The 26,133-nt window shown below is 44.8% G+C and overlaps 1 protein-coding gene across 1 annotated transcript in view; it reads left to right on the forward strand.

Annotated features, from left to right (window-relative positions):
• Positions 1 to 21,786, forward strand: part of LOC147108198 (mucin-16-like) — a 55,170-nt gene extending 33,384 nt beyond the window's left edge. Inside the window, exons 29-38 of the mRNA XM_086004733.1 lie at positions 2,613 to 2,782; positions 2,958 to 2,984; positions 5,662 to 5,822; positions 5,926 to 5,993; positions 13,315 to 13,484; positions 14,615 to 14,787; positions 15,019 to 15,086; positions 17,406 to 17,566; positions 18,121 to 18,233; positions 18,520 to 21,786. Of these exons, the coding sequence (XP_085860859.1) occupies positions 2,613 to 2,782; positions 2,958 to 2,984; positions 5,662 to 5,822; positions 5,926 to 5,993; positions 13,315 to 13,484; positions 14,615 to 14,787; positions 15,019 to 15,086; positions 17,406 to 17,566; positions 18,121 to 18,233; positions 18,520 to 18,612 (1,204 nt within the window). The 3' untranslated portion in view covers positions 18,613 to 21,786. The remainder of the gene's footprint in view (positions 1 to 2,612; positions 2,783 to 2,957; positions 2,985 to 5,661; positions 5,823 to 5,925; positions 5,994 to 13,314; positions 13,485 to 14,614; positions 14,788 to 15,018; positions 15,087 to 17,405; positions 17,567 to 18,120; positions 18,234 to 18,519) is intronic.
• Positions 21,787 to 26,133: the final 4,347 nt, after the last annotated feature.

Below are 26,133 nucleotides of genomic sequence, written 5' to 3' on the forward strand. Positions count from 1 at the left end.
TAGCTGGTCAGGATTGCACAGTTCGTAAAACCTGCCAGCTACAGCAAGCCGAGGACTGCTGCATCCAAGAGGCAGCTGCCTTTACACCAACCTCCTGGATCCAGGTTCACTGCCTAACCCACCCCCCGCGATCGGAGACCCGCCCATGAGGCCTCTGAGCGCTTTCACAGCCTCCCCCCCCTCCCCACCCCCGTCCCTCTTGCCACGTCACTGATGATCCTCAGGTCAGCCACAATGATTCCTTCCCTCTCCCCGATCCTCCAGCCCGATGTTCTTTTTCTCCTCCCGATGCTCTGGCACCGATTCCTCCCCCGATCTTCCCTCCCTTAAATTGACGTTATCATTTCTGCCAATTTTCTTTCACATTCTCCTGAATATATAGCTTTACTCTGCACACTGTCTGGAAGATCAGGTGCATTAGAATTCAGTAAAATAAGCACACAACAAAGCAGCAAATGAGAAAATGCATGATGATCTGGCTAAACAACTTAACTGGTATAAATAGTGCATCGTTGGCAAGTCCAACTGTGAAATGTGCAATTTCTGGAAGGAATGGAGAGAGCACACAGAAAGGTGAATCGAGATTTAGAGAACATGAGTTCCAGATATTGAGGACACACCAAATGCTCTCCCTAAAGCAGAAGCTAGACATTAATAACTACAAAGTAAAGCAAGCATGTGAGATGATCATGCAGAAGATCAAACTGGGATACTGGAAGAATATCTGGTAGAAGGAGCTCATAGGTTAGAAACAGTGCCAAGGTCAAAAGAAGAATGGGTCCTAATAAGTGTCTCACCTCCTGACTCCCCAAAGCCTTTCCACCATCTACATGGCACAAGTAAGGAGTGTGATGGAATACTCTCCACTTGCCTGGATGAGTGCAGCTCCAACAACACTCAAGAAGCTCGACACCATCCAGGACAAAGCTGCCCGCTTGATTGGCACCCCATCCACAACCTTAAACATTCACTCCCTCCACCACCGGCGTACCGTGGCTGCAGTGTGTACCATCTACAAGATGCACTGCAGCAACTGGCCAAGGCTTCTTCGGCAGCACCTCCCAAACCCGCAACCTCGTCCACCTAGAAGGACAAGGGCAGCAGGCGCATGGGAACACCACCACCTCCAAATTTCCCTCCAAGTCACACACCATCCTGACTTAGAAATATATCACCGTTCCTTCATCGTCGCTGGGTCAAAATCCTGGAACTCCCTCCCTGACAGCACTGTGGGAGTACCTTCACCACACGGACTGCAGCGGTTCAAGAAGGTGGCTCACCACCACCTTGTCAAGGGCAACTAGGGATGGGCAATAAATGCGGGCCATGCCAGCGATGCGCACATCCCATGAAAGAATAAAAAATGAACCTGCCATACTTGCAGGCTTCCACTCTTTACAATAATTACAGATGCCAGTGAAGTTTACTTGAGTACCTTAATTTATCAATCCAGTAACCTATTGCAAAGACAACACAAAAGGTAGTAATAATGCTGGCCGAGGTGTAGTATGGCAGGCTAAAAACAAATCACCAAACTTCTTAGGCAGTCCCTTGGAACCGAGGATGACTTGCTTCTACATTAAAAATGAGTTCTCAGGTGACTGATGAGTCCAATGCGGGACCAACAGTCTCTGTCACAGGTGGGGCAGACGGTTTTTGAAGGGGCGGGTGGGTGGGGTGCTTGGGTTGACGTGCGCTCCTTGCGCTGCCTGCGCTTGGCTTCCGCTTGCTCCCGGCGAAGAGACTCGAGGTGTTCGGCACCTTCTCGGATGCTTCCCCTCCACTTTGTGCGGTCTTGGGCCAGGGATTCCCAGGTGTCGATGGGGATGTTACACTTTTTCAAGGAGGCTTTGAGGGTGTCCTTGAAGCGTTTCCTCTGCCCACCTGGGGCTTTCTTGCCGTGCCGGAGCTCCGAGTAGAGCGCTTGTTTTGGGAGTCTCGTATCGGGCATGCGGACAATGTGACCCGTCCATCGGAGTTGATTGAGCGTGGTCAAAGCTTCGATGCTGGGGATGTTGGCCTGAGCAAGAACACTGACGTTGGTGCGCCTATCCTGCCAATGGATTTGCAGGATCTTGCGGAGGCAGCGTTGGTGGTACCTCTCCAATGCTTTGAGGTGCCTGCTGTACATGGTCCAAGAGGAGGCAGCTCATTGTCACAAAGGTTGTGCAAAAGGTCATAAAGCAGTAGAGCTGCCGCTAATGCACTGCACAGAATATCTCTGCAGTCAATGCATATTTGCCTTTTATTACAAAGAAAGGGCTCCCTTCAACAGTGGGCACAGAGAGCAGACGAACAGGATTGTGGGACACAGCAGGCCAAACCTTTCCATTCTTTTCAAAAATACTTATCTGATGGGGCAAGCTATCAATGGGAGAATACTCATCAATCACCAGCCTCCTTGCATAGCACAACGCAAACTGCAGGTATTGCGGTGTTATTCAGCAAGAATTCACAGTTGGCATATATATTAGCTGTAAAACCATTGAATTTTAGCCCAAATCCCCAATATTATAAATTGATGCGCGTACGAGCATGGAAGCTTATGTCTGCTAACCTGATTTCAACAATGTTTTGTAATTCATTTAATTCAATATCTGTTTAATTTACAGTCCGGCAAATGTTGGTCGCACCAGTGTGTACGCAGTCTGCACTTTCAGAAATGATTCTGCTCCTCAGGAAGTTAATAAAGTTATTGTGTACCACGAGTTCAGAGACAACACGAAGAACATCTCCACCTTAGGAACATATTCACTGGACAATAACAGCCTCTACGTGAACGGTATTTAGCAGTTAAAGGAGATATTTTGTTCCATTAGATTTTATTCTGTCTAATTGAATATTTTAATCCAATTGAATCAAAGAGATTTCAAGCAAACACGTTAATTTTATTCCACTATTTAATAATGACTTTCCACCTGGCTCATTTGATAGAAAACACGTTTTTGATTTTTCAGGTTACCATGAATCAACTCCTTCATTCAGTGAGTATAGTTTATGTTTCATTGGCCCAGAATTTGCGGTTGTAATGTTGGCAAAACTGTCAGCGCTCGCTGTCATTACTGTGTAAAACTGACAGTAACTTCTGCCGTCCGTACATGCGTAGTTAAACGCAGAAAGCAGAACTTGCTGTCAGTGATACCCTGCTCCTCCACAGGGTGTGCTGTTGCAGTCTTCACAGATGGAATCAACATAGAATCAGTGATTTGACAGGAATTTAAACTTTTTAAGCACTTTTCTCACTGTAAAAACCATTGAAAATGTTAAGAGTTGTTGAATGAGGTGTAACTGAGTTTTTAATGGCGTACTAAGTCATAATTACTGCTGAACAACCTCTCTGTCCCTGAAAACCTAATTTTATCAGTGTGGAGTCTCATTCCCTCGGAAGAACATTAAAAATTGGATGATTTTAAAAATATTAAAAATTATTTTTTCCTTTATTTTTTAAAAGTTTGTTTGATATTTCAGCTTCTACCTTAATCCCATGTGTATGTCCCAAGCTTTATTTTGCTTCCATTTAAAATAATTAAAAAGTGAATTATGAGCCGTGCTTTTTACTTCCTGGTATGCTGTCTGTGAGAATTCTTCAATCTGATTGGCTAATCAACGTGCGTGCTTGATGGCGTCACTGTTGCTGGACGCCACAGATCCCCTATGGATGGCACCAGGTTGAAAGTCCTGTCGGAATAAGGGAAATCAATGCTCTGGAGCCCGCTAAATCGTTGTGGCAGCTTTTTTCGAGGTCAGCGGCGAGTGAGGTCCCTTCACTGCTGACCCAAAAACCCAGGCCATTGTTTCATTACAGTGGGTAACAATACAGCAAATTCTTTACTGATCACCGTTTAAACATAACAAAATACACCCACCTTATTAGGGATGCATTCTGCTGCTCAGGCCTAGTCAATTACTGATGAAATATCGAATTGTTTAGTAATCAGGCACAAATATAATCCTGGAAGGGAGTTTTTGAAGTCGTATCAAGAGCTGGGAGCTGATGTATGCCTCCTGTGCAGACCACTTGCTTTTTTATACTTGGCAGTCTTGTGATCTTGCTTTTATTTCTTCAGTGGCCACACAAAATTATGCCCTTGGATGAAATAAGATCATCTTATAATGCAAGGTGGTGTTAAATATCACAAACTCAGAGGCTAATTATTAGTGCAGTACAGTCATGAATGATGTTAGTCTGGTGCCAATTTATTTCTTGTGTGTTCTCATGAATACTCCTCTTGACCTCCCTATAGATTATTGTCTGTGGCAACCCATATAATGTTTGCAAGCTAACTGAGCCATGGTTATTGATTATTGGGCTTTTTGTTGCTCATACTCCAGTCCTCGGGTACAGTTTCAATGTTTTTGCAGCTCTTAAAAACATTCACCAGAACTTTGGCTATTTGATCTTAATTTCTTTGAAAATTCTTGGATATATCCCACGAGGTTCAGATGCCTTGTAGACATTTAGAAATACAATGACAGCAGACCTTCAGTGGGGCAGGACTTCTGGCCACCCTATACCTGCATCCTTGGCTCCAGGTAATTTCCTAGCCAAGGGTAATTTGAATAACTTGGCTACATTTCCAATGCTAGTGGGTCATCTGCCTCAGCTAGGACGAGGGGGAATTATGGTTGTGTCTGATTTCCAATCTATTGAACTAGCCAAAGCAATCCTTTAATTTATAAATCCCCTCTAGCAAACCTGGACACCAGAAAAGCATCCAGTGATGCTGAGGCACAAAAGACTGGAAATGCCTCACATTTGCTCCTGTTTTTTTTCTGTCTGAGTACAGTACACCCACCCAAATTGTATGGATGTCACCTCTGCAGAAAATCCTGGAAGTGGCCTTGGGTGGTGGGCAGAACAGCTCCCTGACTGACCATGTTCTACCATCTACCCAAGTTACGCACATTTACCAGCATAAGTGAAGAGGAAATTTGGCCTCTTGCTCTTTTAAATAGCTTAACAGATATTTTGCTGATGTCTCACCCAGCTTCAACAGGCTGAGGAGAATCTATGCCCTGGAGCAGTTTATGGTTTTATAAATAGACTGTACAGACATGCCCTTAACTGAGGATCTTGAACCTTTATGGAATGCCAAAAAAAACAGATTTATTTATTAGCCGATTGAATGACTGTGTTTGCAAAGGCTTTTAGTTACCATTCAATAAAAATTATCCTACTTCCTGTTAATGTAATACAACCAGAAATGAATAATTATGCAGCTTATAGTGATTTAAAAAAAATTGCAGTACTTTCATTATTAGAAAAAATAACTGTTTAGATGTGTATGTTTGTGTTCATGTGGATATTTGTATATGTGGGTACATACAGAAAGATCAATAATACGATATGCTACTTGCTATAATAAGCAACCACTAAGGTGTCGAAATTTAAAATAAAGCAAAATCCATGTTTGAACTTTAACTAAGTGCATTTCCGAAAGTTGCCTTTTCTCACATTCCCCAATGGAACAGATGGATTAATCGAAAGCAGATTTGTCACAAGATAGCATTTTGCAAGATGATGCTACAGACCAGAAGTTAATGGGGAAGATCTGATTTTTGAGACACAGCTGTTTATTTCAAGTGTAATTGGTGAAAGTTAGGAAATGTTTCATTACAGTGTGTCCATTCCCAGTGTAATTATTTATTCTTTCCTTATAGCTGAAGCGCCCATTGTGGTAGTGACAGTACAACCGAATGAGGGGACAAGACCCATTGATTTTAATGTCACTTTCACTATAACTAATCTGCCATTCACACCAGATTTACAAAATCCCAATTCCCCTCAGTATACAACTGCATCAAGCAATGTTATTAATTCGGTAAGTCTACAGTGGAATCCTGTATTATTGATTGGTATATCAATCAGAATGTATTGATGGTGTGCTCCTCTCTCTAAAACATTTACTGTGGATTTTTTTGCAGCTCAACACTCTGTACAGCAACAGCAAGATAAAGAAAACATTCTCAAATTGCGAACTCGTATCTTTCAGGTAAGACTAATTTCTAATGACTGCTCATTGTCTGCATCAAAATATTTCTGAAGAAACCTATTTTACGGACAGTGATGCCTTTAATAAATATCTTAATTTGTTTAAAAGAAAAACAGAACATGCTGGAAACAGTTAGCAGGTTAGTCAGTATCTGCAGAAAGCACTAATAAGTTAACCATTCAGGTGAGGACCCTTTGTCAGAACTGGAAGATAGGGCAATTAGCGATGGGCAATAAATGCTGGCCTTGCCAGTGACGCCCACATCCCGTGAACAAATTCAAAAAAATTTTCAGATGAACTGCATTTAAAGAAATATGGAAACACACGCAAGAAGAAATAGAATGACATGAAAGGTGCTTAAGTGGAAAACAAAAGATGGTTAAATAGCTGAAACATCATTAACATGAGACAGTAGGAAGCACAATGAGAGAAATAAAAAAAAATAAAGATATTTACAAAATGCAGTGAACATGAAGACGCAGTGAACATGAAAGTATGAGGTTTATTTATTAAATTCTGAAGCTATTAAAGCCAATATTGAAGTCAGAGGGCTGAAAAATGTCCAACAGGAAGATAAAGTGCTGTTTCTCGAGCTTGCATTGATCTTCACTGTAGAAGGCCAATGGCAGAGAGGTCAGTGGGAGCAGGTGGGGGAATTGAAATGACATGGGACAGGGATCTCGGAGTAGTGCTCCACAGAATGGAGGTGTTCAGCAAAGTGATCTACAATTAAAAGTTTTGCTTATTTCAGTACATTAAATTTTTCTACTAAAAATAATATTCAGATGCTGCCATCATGTAAAGGTATTTAGAAAATGAATTTTGGTCATTTGCCCTTTGCTCTCAGTATATAGTGTAAATCATACTAAGATGTGAACTGTGCCACAGAAACCTCGCAGTTTGGTGAAAATGATGAGCAGTTCATCTGCTGCTCAGTCTCCTCAGCAATAAATCTTCCTTCAACATAACAGTGTAATTGTTAGAATGGCAACTGCATCATCTGTAACCACATGTATGATGTATCCATCTAATGAAAAATACTGGCCCTGAAAATCCATGGGGGTGGGATTATGACAGTCAAGCCCACCACTGAATTCTACAGCTGACCCCGGCTCATGGGCTGGGCCCCAACATTCCAGGTCGCAAATTAGGGTCAGGGAGCAGTGTTGGATCCGTGGTTCAGTGGATATACTGTTATTAAATAATCACACAGATGCTGTACATTAACAATAAACAGGTCTTTACTGGAGGAAGGTAGTCGCAAGACTGGGGGTACAGAGGCATGCGCAAAGCTTATATACAGGTGTGGTCACTGCCGGTACTACAGTATACAGGAGCTGTAAAAGTAGTTCTGACTTAAAGGCACATACACTACAATTCCTCCCCTTTTTAGATTAGTAGTACCCCTAATATTCAAATAACAATTAACATTTCAACATGTACATTAAACAACAAAAGTCCATTTATAGATTCAGTCTTTGGGGCGGCTTCCTGACCCTTTCGGGATAGCGCCTTTCCGGAGGTTCTTGTTCTTGGTGCAGAGGCGATTCTGACCCCTTTTCATCGGGTAGTTCATCGGGTTCCACTGCTACTAGGTCTGAGGTAGATGCTACCGGTATGTCGGGTTCATCCCCAGGTACTCGAGACATGGGGTTGACGCGTTCCTGTGACACTAAGATCTGACCGACGTGGCATCTCACAATGCTCTCCCCGACATCCACTGTGTACATTAATGGCCCCTGCCTTGTACATATCGTTCCGGGTTGCCATTTCTCTGTTCGATAGTCATGGGCCAAGACTGGTTGCCCTACATTGAAGCTTCTTGTCGGCTTCTCATTGATGTGCTGGAACTGTTTGTCCTCAACATTTCTTCGCACATTTGGTCTGAGCAAGTCCAGACGAGATCTCAACCTTCGGTTAAAGAACATCATGGCCGGGGTCTGGTTGGTAACTGCATGTGTCGCGTTTCGGTAGGCTAATAAGAAATTGTCTATCTTATGCTGTAGTGGAATTTCATCGTCGCACATGGCCTTTATCGCCTTCTTAAAGGTTTGTACGAACCTCTCAGCCAATCCATTTGTGGCTGGATGATACGGGGTGGATGTGTAATGCCTTACCCCATTCCTTCTCATAAATTTTTGGAACTCGTCGGACACAAACTGTGGTCCATTATCAGAGCAAATCTGCTTTGGCAAACCGTTTCTGGCAAATATGGTCCGTAGGACTGCAATCGTTTTCTCTGTAGTGGTTGAAGACATTTTTATCACCTCAGACCACTTTGAATGAGCATCCACTGCTATTAAGAACATTGAGTCCATGAATGGACGAGCGAAATCAATATGCACCCGTTGCCATGGAGAGGAGGGCCACTCCCATGGGTGTAGAGAGGCATGTGGTGGTGCATTTTGGACCTTCTGGCATCCTAAGCAGCTCTTAGTTAGGTCTTCGATTTGTTGATCGATTCCCGGCCACCACACATAAGCCCTAGCAAGGCTTTTCATTTTCACTCCATGTAGCTCATTTAGCACTCTCTCCCTTAACTTGGGTGGAATCACCACTCTGGATCCACACATCACTGTCCCCTGGCATACTGACAGCTGTTCTCTTCTGGATGAGAATTCTGGCAACAGTGAGTCGCCATGGGTTGGCCATCCCCTCACCGTCAATTCATATACCCAAGACAGCGTCGGATCATTGCGGGTCTCCTTCTCTATATCCGCGTTTGTTACTAGCAATCGTTCAATTATTGACGAATAAAATATCTCGATAGGGTCCACTGCTGGTGCTTCCTCCACAGTAGGCAGTGGCAGGCGCGATAGCCCATCAGCGTTCCCATGCTGTTTCGTTCCTTTATATTCTATTTCATATTGATTCGCCCCTAGAAACAGGGACCATCTTTGTAACCGCTGTGCAGTCATCACTGGAACGCCCTTCTTAGGATTAAAGATGGAGACAAGTGGTTGGTGGTCAGTCAGCAAGGTGAACTTCTGCCCATGCAGATAGTGGTTGAATTTTTTTACTCCCCATACTAGGCTGAGGGCCTTCCTGTCAATCTGGGCGTAGTTCCTCTCGGCTGAGGTTAGTGACTGAGACGCAAAGGCTACTGGCCTCTCCAACCCGTCTGGGAATTTGTGCGACAGCACCGCTCCAATACCATAGGGTGATGCATCACATGCCAAACGAATTGGTAGTGCTGGGTTGAAATGGGCCAGCACCTCTTTTGATGTGATCAATTCTTTACACTTCTGGAAAGCTCGTCTACGTTCGTCATCCCACTTCCATGGTACCCCTGTTTGCAGTAGGGTGTTCAGTGGGTGTAATACCGTAGACAAATTTGGTATGAACTTATGGTAGTAGTTTACCAGCCCGAGGAATGACCTCAGTTGTGACACATTTTCCGGTGCTGGAGCCTTGACTACTGCCTCAATCTTGTCAGGGGACTTTTGTAACCCCTCTTCATCGATGACGTGGCCACAATACGAGATCTGTTTCTGGAAAAACTCGCACTTGTGGCAATTAGCTTGTAGCCCATACTCCTTTAATCTGGTGAGTACCTTCTCCAAGTTGGCGAGGTGATCACCGTCATTTTCGCCTGTGACCAAGATGTCGTCCAAATAACACTGGGTCCCTGGAATCCCTTGCAGGACCTGATCCATCGCCCTTTGCCAGATAGCCAGAGCCGAGGCTACTCCAAACACCAGCCGGTTGTATTGATAGAGACATTTATGAGTGTTAATCGTAAGGTATTGTTTCGAAGCTTCTTCTACCTCCATTTGCAAGTACGCCTGGGCTAGATCAATTTTGGTGAAGCGTTTACCTCCAGATAGCAAGTCGAAAATATCCTCAATTCGTGGAAGCGGATATTGTACCGTGTGAGGGACTGGGTTCACTGTCACCATAAAATCCCCACAGATGCGGACCTTCTTTGGTTCCCCAGGCGTATTACTCAACGACCTCTTCATTACAGGAACGATGGGTGTAGCCCACTCGCTCCAGTCCATTTTGGACAGTACTCCTGAACATTCCAACCCTTCCAGCTCTGCTTCAACAGCTGGTCTGATCGCATAAGGCACTGGTCTGGCCTTCAGAAACTTTGGGCTCGCATTTTCCTCTATTTTAATTGTTGCTGTTATTCCTTTTAGTGTTCCTAGTCCCTCCTGGAACACTTCTTTTGCGTCAGTTAGCATTTTTGACAGTCGTCCAGGTGTGACGTCGTCATCCTTTTTGGCCTCAACCTTCAGTGCCTGTATGGAATGCCAATCTAATTGTATCTTCCGGATCCATTCACGTCCTAGCAGTGGTGGTCCTCCATCTGGCAATACATATATATCCATTTTAGGTATTTCCTGGCCTTTATGTGTCACTTTCACCCTTATTTTTCCTTTGGGGTAGACTTTTTGCCCCATATACGTCTTCAAGACAATCTCTGTAGCTTTCAAGGGTATGTGTGAAAATAGCTGCTTGTAGACTCTTTGATTTATGACTGTTAGAGCTGATCCTGTGTCCAATTCCATTTTCACTTGGACTCTGTCTATCTTGCGTGTAACCCAGATAGTCTGGTGATCCTCCATTTCAGTTACCTTATGTAGTTTCAGACAACCCAGCTCCTTGCTTCCGGAGTCTGTGTCACTTTTCTGTTCATCTGAACCACTGTCCATCACCTGGTGTACCTTTTTGTACTTCTCCTGTGGAGATTTCTTACTGTTGGTTTTCTTCCCAGGCCTGCAGACTCTTGCTATGTGTCCTGCTTTCCCACACTGTCTGCACACTTGGTCCTTGAACCAACAATCTTTCTGGTCATGTGTTGTTCTGCCGCAGCGATAGCACTTCCCTGTTCCATTGACATTTCATTCGTGCCATATTCTTGCGGTCTCCGTTGTATCTCTGCAGCGCCCCTTGCGGCTGCTTCGTGTGATACTGCCATACTGAAAGCTTTGTCCAGCGTAAGATCCTTTTCTGATAGAAGCCGTTTCTGGGTTCCTTCACTTCGTAGCCCACACACAAACTTGTCCCTTAACGTATCTGCTAGTCCCGCTCCAAACTGGCAGTGTTTCGATAGCTTGCGCAGTTCCGTTAGATACTCAGCATTGCTTGCGTCTTTGTGTTGGTTCCTTTTATGGAACTTAAATCGTTCTGCTATCAGCAGCGGTGTGGGGTTTAAGTGGTCCTGCAGGATTTCTACTATGCTTTCAAAATTCTTGTTCACCGGCTTCCCTGGGGTTATTCGATTTCGCAGTAACCCATAAGTTTTTGCACCCATGGAATTTAACAGAACCAGTGCTTTATTAGCATCTGGCACTTCATTCACCCTGCAGTACACCTCAATATGTTCCACATATGTCGCCCAATCTTCGACTTCATTGTCGAACGTAGAGATACTGCCACTCTTCGGCATCCTTGGGTGTGAGTTAACTGTCAAAAATGGCGGCTCCCGCGCTTCCCCTTCTTCTCCGCTGGCACAAAATGGCGTCTCCCGCGCTTTCCTTCCTTCCCGCGCTCGCCCTTCTTCTCCGCTGCGGCTTCTAAAACTGGCGTCTCCCGCGCTCCCCTTTCTTCGCCCCGCGGACCCTGTTCAGCCTGTGAGCCCTGGCTGTGCTCTGCACGTTCTTCTTTTTATATTTTTCGATGCCGCTCAGTCTAGAACCCGGCTGTTTCTTTACCCTCTCTCTCTCCGGTTTGTTTTCTTTTTCTCGACGCCGCTTGGTGTTCAACCCCCGGCTGCGCCCTGCGCTCTTCACCCTCTGTCTTACCCTGTCGACGCTGCTTGGCTTTCTCTCCACCGTCGGTCGGCTCCAGCCGCCGCTGCTCGGGAACGGTATGCGTTGGACCTGTCGTCGGTCTCTTGCTGCTCGTCGTGGCTGGGGAACCAAGCCCGGCTCTCCACAGCCTCCCCTGCGAAGTTCAATCTCTGCCTGACTGCTGGGCGGTTGCTCGTGGTCGATGCCTGTGTTCTTGGCCTCGACTTTTTTTTAATGTTGCAGTTAGATTCGAATCGACACTCGTCGCCACTGTTGGATCCGTGGTTCAGTGGATATACTGTCATTAAATAATCACATGGATGCTGTACATTAACAATAAACAGGTCTTTACTGGAGGAGGGTAGTCTCAAGACTGGGGGTACAGAGGCATGCGCAAAGCTTATATACAGGTGTGGTCACTGCCGGTACTACAGTATACAGGAGCTATAAAAGTAGTTCTGACTTAAAGGCACATACACTACAAGCAGGATCTCCCAACTTAGGGAGTCCCTGTCCTAGCCACGCCCCTTACATCGATGGCCTTTTAGGGGTGGGTGGAAGTCTTAGGCGGAAGTCCGCCTGAACAGCTGTTGATTTTCAGGGCCATAATCTTTGGAGAGAATCTTTAAGCCAGGGTTCGGACAAGATTTTAAAAGCATCTTGCCTTTTGCTATCTACAAATTTTAATCATTTGGAAATTGCGGTCGGAGGCTTGGCACCCACACATGCCTCTGAACTGCAAGAAAACGCTGCACTTACCTGCTGCCTCCGGAGCTTCGGAATCTTGCGCTCCTGGGCCTACAGACGTACGCTTAAGGCCCACGTATCCCAGGGGCGCAGGCGGTTCACAAGCATCCCTGGGATCACGTGGGTCAGACCAACCAATGACAAAGGGGGATTCCTATTATGCTTATGGGGATTCCATTTACGTATGGAATCCCCATAAGCATCATAGAAATCACCTAAAAATACAATTTCACAGCTCTGAAATACAAATAAATGATCACAGGTTCAAAATTATTTAAAATGCCATTTAATTAAACATTTAAAATAAAAATTTAATTTTTTTGAAAAAAAAATTTCAAAATTTTTAACCAGGACAAAATTGACCTAAACTAATTTTAAATGTAAGTGAATGTATAAATCATTTTTACATTTTTTAAAAATTTTAACATTTATTTAAACCAGAAGGCCTTACACCTGCTTTTAGCAGGCGTAAGGGTTTGGTGGGCATTCGCGCGGCAGTAGTTGGGCAAATAAACAAACTGTGTACCAGCGAAAGTGAATTTCCAGCGACTGGGTACGATCTGTCAAGGAGAAACTTCACTGATCGCAAGTTCCGGGTTTTCGCGCATGCACCTCGCGCTGTACATACGCCATCATCGGCCGCGTAAAATTCGGGCCAAAATATAACAAAAATGATTTGTTCATAAACAAATTAGTGATCTTTATTACTTTGCAAAAGATCCATATGTACTATTAAGGCAAAATATCCAGAAATATGAATAGTTTCATGTTGATAATAAATCAGTGTGTATTTTGTAATGATTTTCACAAATTCTATCTTCCTTTTCCTTCCACAGTCCTGGAAATCAAGGCAATACTAAAGTTGAAACACTCTGTTCTTTTAAAAATGATCCCACTGTTCTAGGAGTTGATAATGTCACTGCTTACAATGAGTTCAAAGACAACACTGAGAAAATCACTACATTAGGAGCATATTCACTGAACAAAAACAGCCTCTATGTAAATGGTACGTACTGATTCAAATTAAATGGTAATATAGCTTGAACAGCAAACCACTACTATATTGCAATCCTTTCACAGCTTAAACATAAAATGAGGTTGGGCCCAAATACTTTTCTGCAATTTTGAACCATGCAAGCTTCAAAGCCCTCAGTGTGACACCAGAAAATATGGTGGCAGCCCTGACTCCTGCTAATCTCCAATTATCCACAAGATTTTTATGGATAATGAGGATGCAGATCATGAGAGCGGAGATAATAAAGGGTTCAATGTAGATTACTCCTAGAAAATGAAAACACAATGGCCTAGAAATTGAGTTTTGGCGCAGCCAGGGCTTTAGCGCCGGAAGTTAGTGCCGGAGCTAAGTCGCACTGGTCGGGCCCAAAATTCAATAGTTCTGCGCCCAAACGGCTGCCGGCGCTGCTGAGAGGTGTTTGCGCCTGAAAACTGGCGCTACGCGCTGAATTTCGGCGCTATTCCGGCGCTGCGGCGCCCGCTGCGATGCGGCAGGTTCGGGAAGTGCAGGCCTCCTCCTTCCCTTAAGGAGGAGCTGCCTGCACCCGGCCGCGGCCCGCGAAAATCGTTTTAAAAATGAGCCCGGCACCTCGGACAAGTGCCGGGCTTGCTTCTGTTCCGGGGGGTGGGGGGGGGAAGTCCGGCGAGTGAGCTGCGGCCAGGCGGGGTGGCGGGAAAGCGGCCGGCCGCCGCGGGGCCTTTAATGCGCCGGCGCAAACTTGTGCAAGGCACCTCTGCCAGAACGTTGCTTGCGGCTGCCACGGGCGAGGCGGCCGCAAGTCAATTTCCCAGTTCGGGCGGGTTACCATGGCAACCGGGACGCTGCGCACACCGATGATGTCATCGGTGCCGGCGCAGCGCTACCGGTCTACCGCGGCAGAAGGGCCCCAGGCAATTTAGGCGCCGGCGCCAATTGCAGCGCTAGGCCCTCTAGCGCCGCAAAATCGGCGCTAAGGGCACTGAATTTCTAGGCCAATCAGTTTCCCACTTTCAAGAAAAAAAATAACCTAATTGTGAATCTTTTTGTAATCTTGAAACTGGTGCAGTTAAGATATTCAAATAATAAGTGATATTCTCGCTGAAACCCCTGGGCAACATATTTACATTTCATCTTAATTTCAGGTTATCACGAATTGGAACCAACTACAACACCAACTATATCTGTACCTGCAGTCCAAGGTGGAGACCTGTCGTTTGAACTTAACTTCACAATAATAAACAGAAATTTTACTGACGCACTGAACGACTCAAATTCCCCTGAATATCAAAGCATAGTTGCCAATGTTACCAAAATGGTAAGGACCATTTTCCAGTCACTGCTCGAAATTTAAGCCTGCTGTGCAGAAGACCAGATGCATCAATTACTTTCAAGTGCATTTTCTAAGTGGAGTGTTATTCAGTTCTTAATGTGTGCATTTTTGTTAAAAATCTACTTTATGAATCTATGGTTCAACATTTTCAGTGAGATTTATTTCACATTTCTTGAAAAGTGTGTGATCTGTACTTACTATCGCTATCTTTTGCAGCTCATGAGGTTGTATAAGAACAGCTCTTTAAAGGGCAGCTATCGCATCTGTAAAGTTACAGGATTGAGGTAAGAGGGTATATTTTGCATGTTAGGTACTGTTGAGATAAAACAAAGAAATTACCTTTAATAGATTGAGCAAATTAATAGAATCCAAATCTGGTTTGTGAACTATGTTTAGTAATACAATCTTTAAATTTGTGGCTGGAGCTAAACTCAACTGTAGATATTATGAGATATTATTACATACTGACAACTTGTAGTTAAACAATTCCTTAGTCATATATTGCTGATAAATTCCTGGTATCTGTTTCAGTTCAGATATCAAGTACTTGCCGTTTGTTATTCATTTTAAGTTAAACCAAAATCCCTGTACCCAACTTCAGGACCTCTGCAAATATGCATCTCACATAAAAGGGGTGTCGACCCAGAGTTGTAGATCTTCAGGCAATTTTCGGAGTCATTACGCCCTGTGAACTGTGACACGTGGGATGTAACAGACTTGAAAATTAGTCCCAGAATGTGTCCTCAGACTGTGATATAGTGAGTTATGGAAACCTGAATTTCTCTCGCGTACATTACATAATGATGCAGTGAAATTAACAGACCAACTATTACTATATTTGCTGCACGTATACAAATATTTTGAAATAGTCTTAATAAGATTAGGGAACGGTAGCGTAGTGGTAATGTCACTGGGCTAGTAATTCAGAGGCTTGGACTAATGATCCAGAGACGTGAGTTCAAATCCCACCATGGCAGCTGGGGAATTTAAATTCAGTTAATTAAATCTGGCATAAAAAGATAGTATCAGTAATGGTAACCATGAAACTATCTGGTTCACTAATGTCCTTTAGGGAAGGAAATCTGCCATCCTTACCTGGTCTGGCCTATATGTGAAGGTCAATCATCACAGCCCCAGGACATCGCTGCAGGAGTTCCTCAGGGCAGTGTCCTAGGCCCAACCATCTTCAGCTGCTTCATCAATGACCTTCCCTCCAACATAAGGTCAGAAATGGGGATGTTCGCTGATGACTGCACAGTGTTCAGTGCCATTCACAACTCCTCAGATAATGAAGCAGTCCATGCCCGCATGCAACAAGACCTGGACGACGTTCAGGCTTGGGCTGATATGTGGCAGGTAACATTTGCGCCACAGAAGTGCCAGGCAATGACTATCTCCAACAAGCGAGAGTCTAACCACCTCCCCTTAACATTCAACGGCATTACCATTGCCGAATCCCCCACTATCAACATCCTGGGGGTCATCATTGACCAGAAACTTAACAGGACCAGCCACATAAATACTATGGCAACAACAGCAGGTCAGAGGCTAGGTATTGTGTGGTGAGTGTCTCACCTCCTGACTCCCCAAAGCCTTTCCATCCTCTACTTGCCTGGATGAGTGCAGCTCCAACAACACTCAAGGAGCTCGACACCATCCAGGACAAAGCAGCCCTCTTGATTGGCACCCCATCCACCACCTTAAACATTCACTCCCTCCACCACCGGCATACTGTGGCTGTAGTGTGTACCATTTACAGGATGCACTGCAGCAACTTGCCAAGGCTTCTTCGGCAGCACCTCCCAAACCCACGACCTCTTCCACCTAGAAGGACAAGGAAAGCAGAAGTATGGGAACACCCTCCTCACCAAGCCACAAACCATTCCAACTTAGAAGTATATCGCCGCTCCTTCATCGTCACTGGGTCAAATTCCAGGAACTCCCTCCCTAACAGCACTGTGGGAGTACCTTCACCACACGGACTGCAGTGGTTCAAGAAGGCAGCTCACCACCACCGTCTCAAGGGCAATTAGGGATGGGCAATAAATGCTGGCCTTGCCAACGATGCCCACATCCCATAAACGAATTAAAAAAAGACAATTTGAATCAAACTTAACTTGATAAGTAGACAGTTGTAATATACAGGAAACTTTGGTTTACCCGGAGGTTGTATGTCCGGAATACTCGATCTAACGGCAAAAATCAGGAGCCGTTTTCTGTAAGTTTTTTTAGATCTCGTTCTTTTTTTTTCCCAGTCAGCCACTGCAAGGTCTGTAGCTATAGCAACAGCTTCAGCTACAGATGCTTGCAGCTGCAGCTGACTCTTTAGAAGCTGTTGCTAAGCAACAGTGTTTGTTGTCAGATACAGAGATGAAAACCTCCGTATGCTTCAACATTAACTTTGTATGTCCGGCAGTTTTGCTAGATCGGCAACACGCCGGTCCCGTCAGTGCCGGATATCACAAAGTTTCCTGTATACTGGACCACTGTATCTTAAATATTACATTAGAGCATTATATGTGTCCTCAAGTCACTCAGGTCAGTTAAGTTATGAATGGTTTCCTTGTATAAACAACTAATTTCTCCTCCTTTCTTCCCAATAGAATTGGATCCGTTAAATGTACCTGCATGTGCTACTTCAACCCAAATACTGCAAATGAACCAGTGACGGAAGAAAAAGTCAGAACAGAATTTACCACTGGAACAAATGGAACAAACTTGCTTGGAAACGTCTACCAGCTGCGAAATAACAGTTTGGCCGTGGGTAAAGTATCAACTTTAATTGCATTTATTTCTAAAGATTTCCATCTTTCCATGTTGATCGTTAATTAACGCGAATCTGGGCTGGCTCATTATTCTGCAGAAAGTGGACAGAAGTGATTCATCTTTGGGGGCTGGTGGGAGTATCAAATCGTGGTGCTGAGCAGGATAGTTTAGTTCCTGACAAGTCGTCGAAATCTCAAGTTCGGCCCCTATTAATGTGTTACACAAAGGTGGTGATTACAGATTCTCTGTGAAGACACATTTGTTCACTAAGGCTGAGTTTCTGAAAAAGCTCTCCAGTGATTGTTGGTTATATCAATTATTTTTAGCTTTTCAGGTTTTGGACTTGCGGAAATTGGCATTAAACATTTGTTTGGTAAAGTCAGTTATTTATTATAAATGTTCGGTCTGTCAACAACTTTCAAAAAGAATTTTCAAAATAATGTCATAACCAACATGATTGTTGAAAAATAAATGAAATGTTGAATTACAATTAATTATTTAAAAAATTCAATTAGATTTCACTATTAATTGTTCTGTATTTATTTTATGCAGAAGCTAAAGCACCCATCTCTAGTGGCAAAATAGAAATACCATATTGGGGAATCATCCTCATCGTGCTGGGCATACTACTCATTCTATTTCTGCTCTTCCTCTTCTGTTTATTGGTAAGTACATCTGATTTTTAACACAACTCCATGAACACTAGCAGCAAAGCTGCCCTTCAGCTGTTAAATGTTAAAAGTGCAACCTGCAGAATAGAATACAAAAACCTTTATTTAGCAAAGCAAACTAAATAGAGAGCTGAGCCATACTCTGTTGATGAGAGAGGCAGCTGTTCAGATTAGTACACTCAGATAATGTAACAGAATTTTATTTATAGAGCTTATATAGTGTTACATAACAAATTACAATTTCTGGTATGTTTGCTAACCGAACATTTTAATCTTTCAGATTGCATTATGTTTGAAAAAGAAATATCACGGATCCTACAACATGATGCAAAACCCTGCTGGATTCTACTTTCCACATCAGAAATACTACTGATAGGAAATATTAACAATAAATAACAATCATGCAGATTACAGGTTGCTTAAAGTAGAAGAAAGTACATTACTAAAATTATTTAGTTAAACTGAACTAAACTAAAACTAGAGCTATCTTGAAACTGAAATAAATGCACTGCACTATAGTAAAAACTTCAATTATTTTTACATATCCTATGATTTTTAGATATGTAAAGACATGTTGGCCTGTAAACCTATGATGTTTTGGGGGGCTTTTGGGTGAGATAGAGGCAGACAGAGGGGGATTCTGAGGTGCGAACCCGCAGGATTTCTTGCATGACGCGAGCGTACAGAGCTTTCAGGAAGGCAGACATAAGGGCACCAGATTCTGAAAGGCCGGTTTCCTTACGGCTGCTATAAGGAAAGCAGCCTTCCTGGAAAGGGCCAATTTTCTCTAAAAATTCTTCATTCGTCTGGAAAAATCAGATATGGATACTGTGACTGTCGCAAAGCTCCTGGAAGCTGGCCAAATAGAGCAACGGCCCTCAAAACAGGACACCAAGCCCCTCAGCAGCAGAAGCACAGAATGCAAGTGGGACCTACAATATTGGGCTCAAAATTGAGGATGTATGCTTGCCACTGATAGTGCTTTTGGGCTGAAGAATTTAGCTAAGAAAAAACGCACAATAAAATGGAAATAATTATTGTTATAACTATCTGGCAAAATTAAAGATTTCACTCAGTTATATATTTTTTTAAAAGAACAATGTAGTGACGAATATCACTAGAAGCTTCTGTAACTAAATTCGATATATTGTACAATTCAAAGACTTCTCTGGAATGTGCAGATCTTTTTGTACTTAGATTGAGTCAGTGTAAGCTACCTTCATAATTGAGAAGTAATTGACTAAGGTGTTTTATTGTAGTGCTGTGATTACATAATTCACTTTTCTTTATGAGCCATATTCCAATAAAAGAATACACACTTCAGATGTTCTACATTCCTCAGGGATACATTTAAGATTCTACTTGAAGAATGGCACACAAGGAATAAACAGACATCTCATTGGTGACAGAATGCTCAGGTATTCTTGAATTCAAACAAGATGCTGTCAAAAGGTGCAAACAGTTGAGTGTTTCTGAGTCCTGGGTGTTTCTCATGTGAATCGGTTGCAGTAACTTATTGTCACCAGTCAGACTTCTTCTGTAATATCTCAAATGTTATATTTATCTGTATTATCTTTACACAAACCTCAACAGTCCCACGCTCCTGATCTTTGGTTACCCGGTGCAGAGGGGAGCGGGCAGGTCGGGGGATCTCCTCGTGGGACTGCTCCTGGGCCTAGCCAAAGTGGCCATCAACTGGTCCAGGCAGCGGGCTGCCTGCCTCTAATCTGCGGCCACGTTCGCGCCCAGGTGGCCCCGGAGATGGAGCATGCAGTGTCTGCCGGCACGCTCGAGGCCTTCCGCGACCGGTGGGCACCGCAGGGACTGGAATGCATCATCACCCCCGGCAACCAAATTTTAATATCATTCGATAAGTTTCCTTTAGTGTTTTAAGTTTAGTTACAGTCTATTGGTTATGGCTTGCTCAAAAAGAGTACACAAATCTCAAAGATATGGGCCTAGAAATTCAGTATAGCCATGTTTGGGGCGCTACAGCCGGGCGTTCGCTAAATTTTGCGCCCAGCGCAACTTAGCGCCACCTTCGCCGATATTCAGTTGCATCGCCCCAAGAGGTTGCTGTTGCGCTAAAGCAGGTGATGCACGACTATCATTAGGCTCTAAGCCAACGATCCGGGGCGCTAACACCGAGGGCGGGCGCAGCGCAGGTGCGGTGAGTTGCTCAATGAAGGCAGACATGCTGGCGCCGGTCAGCTCTTAAAGGGGAAGGGTCAACTTGTTTGGCTGCCATGCCCTGCACACTGCAGCCCTGAAGCAAGGCCTGACCATTGCTGGTTCATCAGTTCTACGCCCTGGACCATGGGGAAGCCCGCTATTCTTCCAAATCCCATTGCACGCTCTTGCTGCTTGTCCAGGGTCATGGGGAAGGAGATGTACTGATGTCTCCTTCTGAAAAGGGCATTGTTCACCTGGCGGATGCAGCAATGTACCGCGCACTGGGAGATGTTGGCAATGTCCCCAGTAGCGGATTGGAAGGAGCCGGTGGCATAGAAGTTGAGAGCCACCATCACCTTCACTGCCACTGACAGCGACGTCCTGCTCCTCAGCTGTGGCTGCAGATCTGTGCGAAGCAGGTGGCAGATCTCAGTGACCACCTCCCTTCTGAATCGCAGCCTCCGAACACACTGCTCCTCAGACATGTTCAGATATGAGAACTGCTGGCGGTATACCCTGGGTGGGTAAGGCCTCCTGTGCCGACGCCTGTTGGCCCTTCTCCGTCTGGCCATGACTGGCACTCTCTCACGGCATCTCTGATCCCTTTGAATGCAATGCAGAAAGCCAACGTTTCCACCCATTGCAGCCACCAATATATGTGGCGACTCAAGGCTATGGCACTGAAAGTGAAATCCAAGTGCAAAGCTCTGGCCTGAAGCCAGAAGTACCTGTGTGAGCACTGAGTCAAAGCAGAAAACTCTCTGCCTTTGTCTCTCTCCAAATATCTCTCTCTCACACAGAAGGATTGGCACAAAATGGCTGCCACTTATAATGCAGGAGGAGTCCCCTTTACATAGCGCCCCCCGCGCCCCGCAGCGACTGGGAACCGTGTCCCTCTACCAGTCGCTGGGGGCGCCAGGCGCAAAGAAGGGTGGCGCCACTGAATTTCCGGTTCGGGGTGCACAAAGGGCGTTGCACCATGAAATGACGTCAGGATCTGCGCGCGCAGCTGAGCGCGCGCAATGGTTTTGCGCCGCCGCTAAATCTTAACTGAATTTCGTGAGAGGCACAGATCGCGCCGCGCCCGGGCGCTAGCCGCTTAGCACCCCACTTCTCCTCCTCCTAAGGCGCTAGCAGCTGGCGCAAACAACTGAATTTCTAGGCCATGCACTTTGACAATAGCTATTACTGTTGCGTTCCGATAGATCCATTATATGTTTCTAAATTCAAACTATTTAACAATAATTTAGATGATGTAAGCAATAGATCAAAGTATTTATATTAACCTTATTTTTCTGGGTGCTGAACATTTACATTTTTGTAAGCCGTGTCACATAATGAAACCCAAGAATAAACTACACTTTGTAACAATTCACCACTTTGTGTTTAATTTTTTAACAGCATCATTACATGCTGAATATTGTAACCTACATTAGAATTACACATATTCTTCAATCAAATTAATGGTAAGCAGAATAAATAAAAATGCCCAACCGGCCTCCCCCTTACACCCATTGGAGCAGGCAGAAATCCAGCTGCTAAGGCAGATCTGAGAGGCCTGCAACAATGGTGAGGACCAATGACTGAAGTAGTTATAATGCCTCCAGCCCTGAAGGTCTTCTGCGGTAGATAAGAAAAGGAACTGATGATGTCACCAGCCCAGATAGATACACCAATTTAAGACTAGGACAAAGCTGACCACCTGGTTCTTCTGGGCACTTCGCTAAAAGGGCATTCCTCTAGTGCTATTTAAATGCCATTACAATTCTTATGCCTGCACCAGGCACATGGAATTTCCCTCTGATCAGATCCAATCAGTTCCTGGTAATGCAAAGGTGGCAGAGGCCCGGCATCACAAGTCTGCACATATTTTTCCTGCACTTTGCACTGAGGAACTGGGCATTACCCACGTGCAACTTGGCCCCATATTTTCTCATCTTAGCAACAGATAATAGGGCATAACATGCCATGTGCACCTATATTTGGGGTGAAATGAAGAGCAACAATGGGTACAGACCCATTGCACCATGTCTTTGTCCCAACTGTGCTGTATGCCGACTTCTTCTCAGATGATGGTTACGACTTTTCTGATTTCTGAAATTTTCCTGTATAAGTGGTTTATGACTCATACACATTTCAAACATCTCAATAAATATAATTTCTTTCATAAGGAAATAACTTGCATTTATATAGCACCTTTCACAGCCTCAGGACAGCCCAAAGTGCTTCACAGCCAATGAAGTACTTTTGAAGTGTAGCTGCTGTTGTAGGGAAATGCGGCAGACAACCTGTGCACAAGATCCCACAAACAGCAATCAGATAAATGGCTAGAAATTCTGTTTTTTTTTAATGTGATCTTGGTTGAGGGATAAATGTTGGCCAGGACAGTGGGAGAACTCTCCTGTTCTAAACAGTGCAGCAGCCCCAAATGACCTGAGAGCCAAAAGTGAGGTTGAGCTGGCCCATGGCATAGGTGCACCCGAATAGCTTGCCCAAAGTGTTTGGTCTGTAGCAGACTTGACTGGGAGGCATTAAACCAGGTAAGGCAGCAGCCCTTAAAGAACTGCTCATCATTAAAGGAAAAGTTGTGGGGGCAGAAAATGGATTAATTCTTTGCAGTGGCATATTGAAGACATGTGGGCAACACTGCTCCCCTTGATGCTAAAGAGTTGGAGGCCCCACTACCAGAGGTGACCTAATTGGGACTGAGGTCAACCTTCCACAACTGCTTAATGGCCACTAAGAGTGAAATAGTGTGAAGACAAATGAGAGACTATGCTGTGAACATTAGCTCATAGAAGTCAAAATAAGTCCCCACACCAACTCTCATGATATAGCTTTCACCCTGATAACCATGGTAAATGGACTGTTTGAACATTGCTTCATGATAGATGCGTCAGACATGTGATTTCCTTTGTTTTCATACACAATGTTCTGAGAGAAACTAACAATGTTGTAAGATTACAGCCATGTCACTTTACAGGTCCATTTGAGTTTTCTGGAAGCTCTCTGAACTCTTCCTGCAGTCAGGATCTGAAGCCACAGAATGTGGTTAGCAATAATTAGAAGCCGAGGGGGCGCTAATGGGACACAAAGCACCTAGCGCCCTGGCGCGGCACCGCTAACGGCTCCCACAAAATTCAGCAGGAGGTTCGCGGCGGTGGTAGCCGGTAGCACCCTGCGCCCTGCTCGCGCCCCAGCCACAAACTTCGCTTGCGCCCACTGACCTACCGCCAGACGCTATGTCCAACAGGGTCAAGGTGGCCTTTTTGCGGCCGTGGCGGTGTAAATTAAATGGCAGGTGCCTGGCAGCCATTTTTTTGGGGCCGCCTGCCAGCACCTGTCCTCTCTTGCCTCTTCCTGCGGGGTGCCCGTTGCAATCGGGCAGCCCGGCACTCCTCTTGAGTGCTGGGCTCTTTTCCTGGCACCCCGCACCCCGGTGGTCCAGCAGGGCTCCGGTGCACGCTGCGCTAGGCCCCTCCCCTTTAATCAGGGGAGGGAGGCCTGTAGGACCACAGCGCTAGGTGCCAACGCGCGTGGCGCTGCTGCATGCAGCGGCGTGATATTCAATGGGAGCATCCCAAGAGGAAGGCGGCGTGCTTCCAGTAGCGCCCCGCCTCCTGCTTGGGGCGCGACCATTCAATTTAGGGTGTGGGGGGGCTAACTATTTCGGGGTGCTAAAGGCGAAGTTAGCGCCCCAAAGGGGCCGCGATCCAATATTTCCCTGTGTCTTAAGGGAATAACAGGGTGTAAGAGACAGCAACCTGAAAGTGTACACCAGCCACACTTTAATTACTATGGGGCATATTTAGCAGTGCCTCTGAAAGTTCAGCCTCTGTAAGGAGGCAACAATTGACTCGCATTGCCTTGCCCATGGCTGTGCCATTGACAGCAGCTATTAGTTTCTAGGCCAAGAGATGATTTTGCTTTTTGTAGTATTCCTCCTATAAACCTGTGACACCAGAGGGTAGGTTTTTCTGGTCGGTTTTGCCTGATTAATGGACGTAAAGTGTGTGTAATCAATGGGGAAAATGGACGGCAATCTGCTATTCTAGCTATCTGTCCATTTAGTTCCACGTTCAATTTTCTAGTCGGGTTCTGTACTATCGGTAGCTTGCAGTCAATTATATTAAATTTAGGCACCAAAGATGTAATTTAGATAGCCAAACACATCCTCAGTATTTACACCATCCAAGGCTGCCCGGCTGTACCGGTTACAGATGTGCACTTATAGAGCCCGATCTTTAGATCAGTAGCGGCATTTTGAGGCTAATTCTGAACTTATTTTGTTGTCTCTCTCCTGTTTCCATTTAGTTGGTCAGGTGACTTTATGCCAAGTGCTCTGGCACTACCTTTTTTTGGTTTGTCCACATTATTAGGACAATAGGTTTTTCAATTGGAATCCTCCTTTACTTCTCTTTTTGGAGGAAGAAAAGGAGGAGCAATGAGGAGATGCCAAGCAAGTCAGGCTGCACCAGAGGCAAACTGTTCCCAGCTGCCAGTGTCCTCCCATTCACATTTACAGGCAGAACCATACCTACTTACAATGGCCAGGTGGAACTTGCTGCGTAGACCTTGGGTCAGCAGGCAGTCAGATTCAGAGCTGTGCCACCTGCTACAAGTGGCACCTACAGGTAGCAGGCACCATGGGGCTGGCCTCGCCAGTGTAATAGTCAGATGTACCCTCATATCCTCTTCCACCACATTCTTTCAAGAATGTTACAATGTCGGCCTACGGGGAGAGAGTCCTGGAGTGGAGTGTTGTGCTGCTTCATCACTTGGCCACAGACACAGTTTTCCATCTCCACATTTATTGTGAGTTTGTCAGATATTTTTCTTACCTTTTACTGTTGCTACCCACATTTTTTATCTCCATATGCAGCTTCAAGCGACCACTTTCCTTTAAATTTACCCATTTAAGAGCTGCTTACAATTGGTGGTTTGCCCACTAGCAGGTTTCCATTGCCATGCCCAATATGGGGCAGGAGCTCACCCACAGTGTGTACATGTAGCAATCTCTGTGTTCAGGTGGCATCAGTGCACTAACGGTCAGGTGGGTGCTGTGAATGCACCGCCTACTGCTTAATAAGAGGCTGATCAGAAACTCTACCCTAAATTAATGCAATGACATTAACCTGAGGGTTTCCATTCCTTCAACTTGGAAATGGTCCAAGGAGATCAGAAAAGAACATACTAGATGACTGCCAAGTACCAGGGCTGGTGAACATTTCTACAAGTAGATACATGAACTAACTTCTTTCTTCGTAGAACAATCCATAGCTGGTAAATTGCTCTGATATAATCATACACATTATTTGTGTGTTTACCTTAAACTTTTCTATTTCCTATGTTAATGCAAGTGTTAATCCATTTGTCACAACAAAGGAAATAGTAATTTGATCTAAATACTACATATGATATGCACCTCACATTTACACGCCTCCCATTAACGCCAACGCCTCCCTCGAAATTCAGCGGGAGGTTAGCAGCGATGTTAACTGACATCATCGCAGTGCACAGCGCCCCGTTCGCGCCCCGGCCGCGATCTTTGGTAGCGCTCCCTGACTTACTGCCGGACGCTATGTCCAACAGGGTCAGCGGGGCCTACATGTGGCCAGGGTGGCGTAAATTAAAGGGGAGGTGCCGGGCAGCCATTTTTGTGTAATTGCAGTGTAATTTCCAGACATTACTTGAGCAATAATTTGGGTATACAAATTGCTTT

Source organism: Somniosus microcephalus, chromosome 13, assembly GCF_052327205.1.
Source record: "Somniosus microcephalus isolate GS21.2 chromosome 13, FLI_Smic_1.0, whole genome shotgun sequence".
Lineage (NCBI taxonomy): Eukaryota > Metazoa > Chordata > Chondrichthyes > Squaliformes > Somniosidae > Somniosus > Somniosus microcephalus.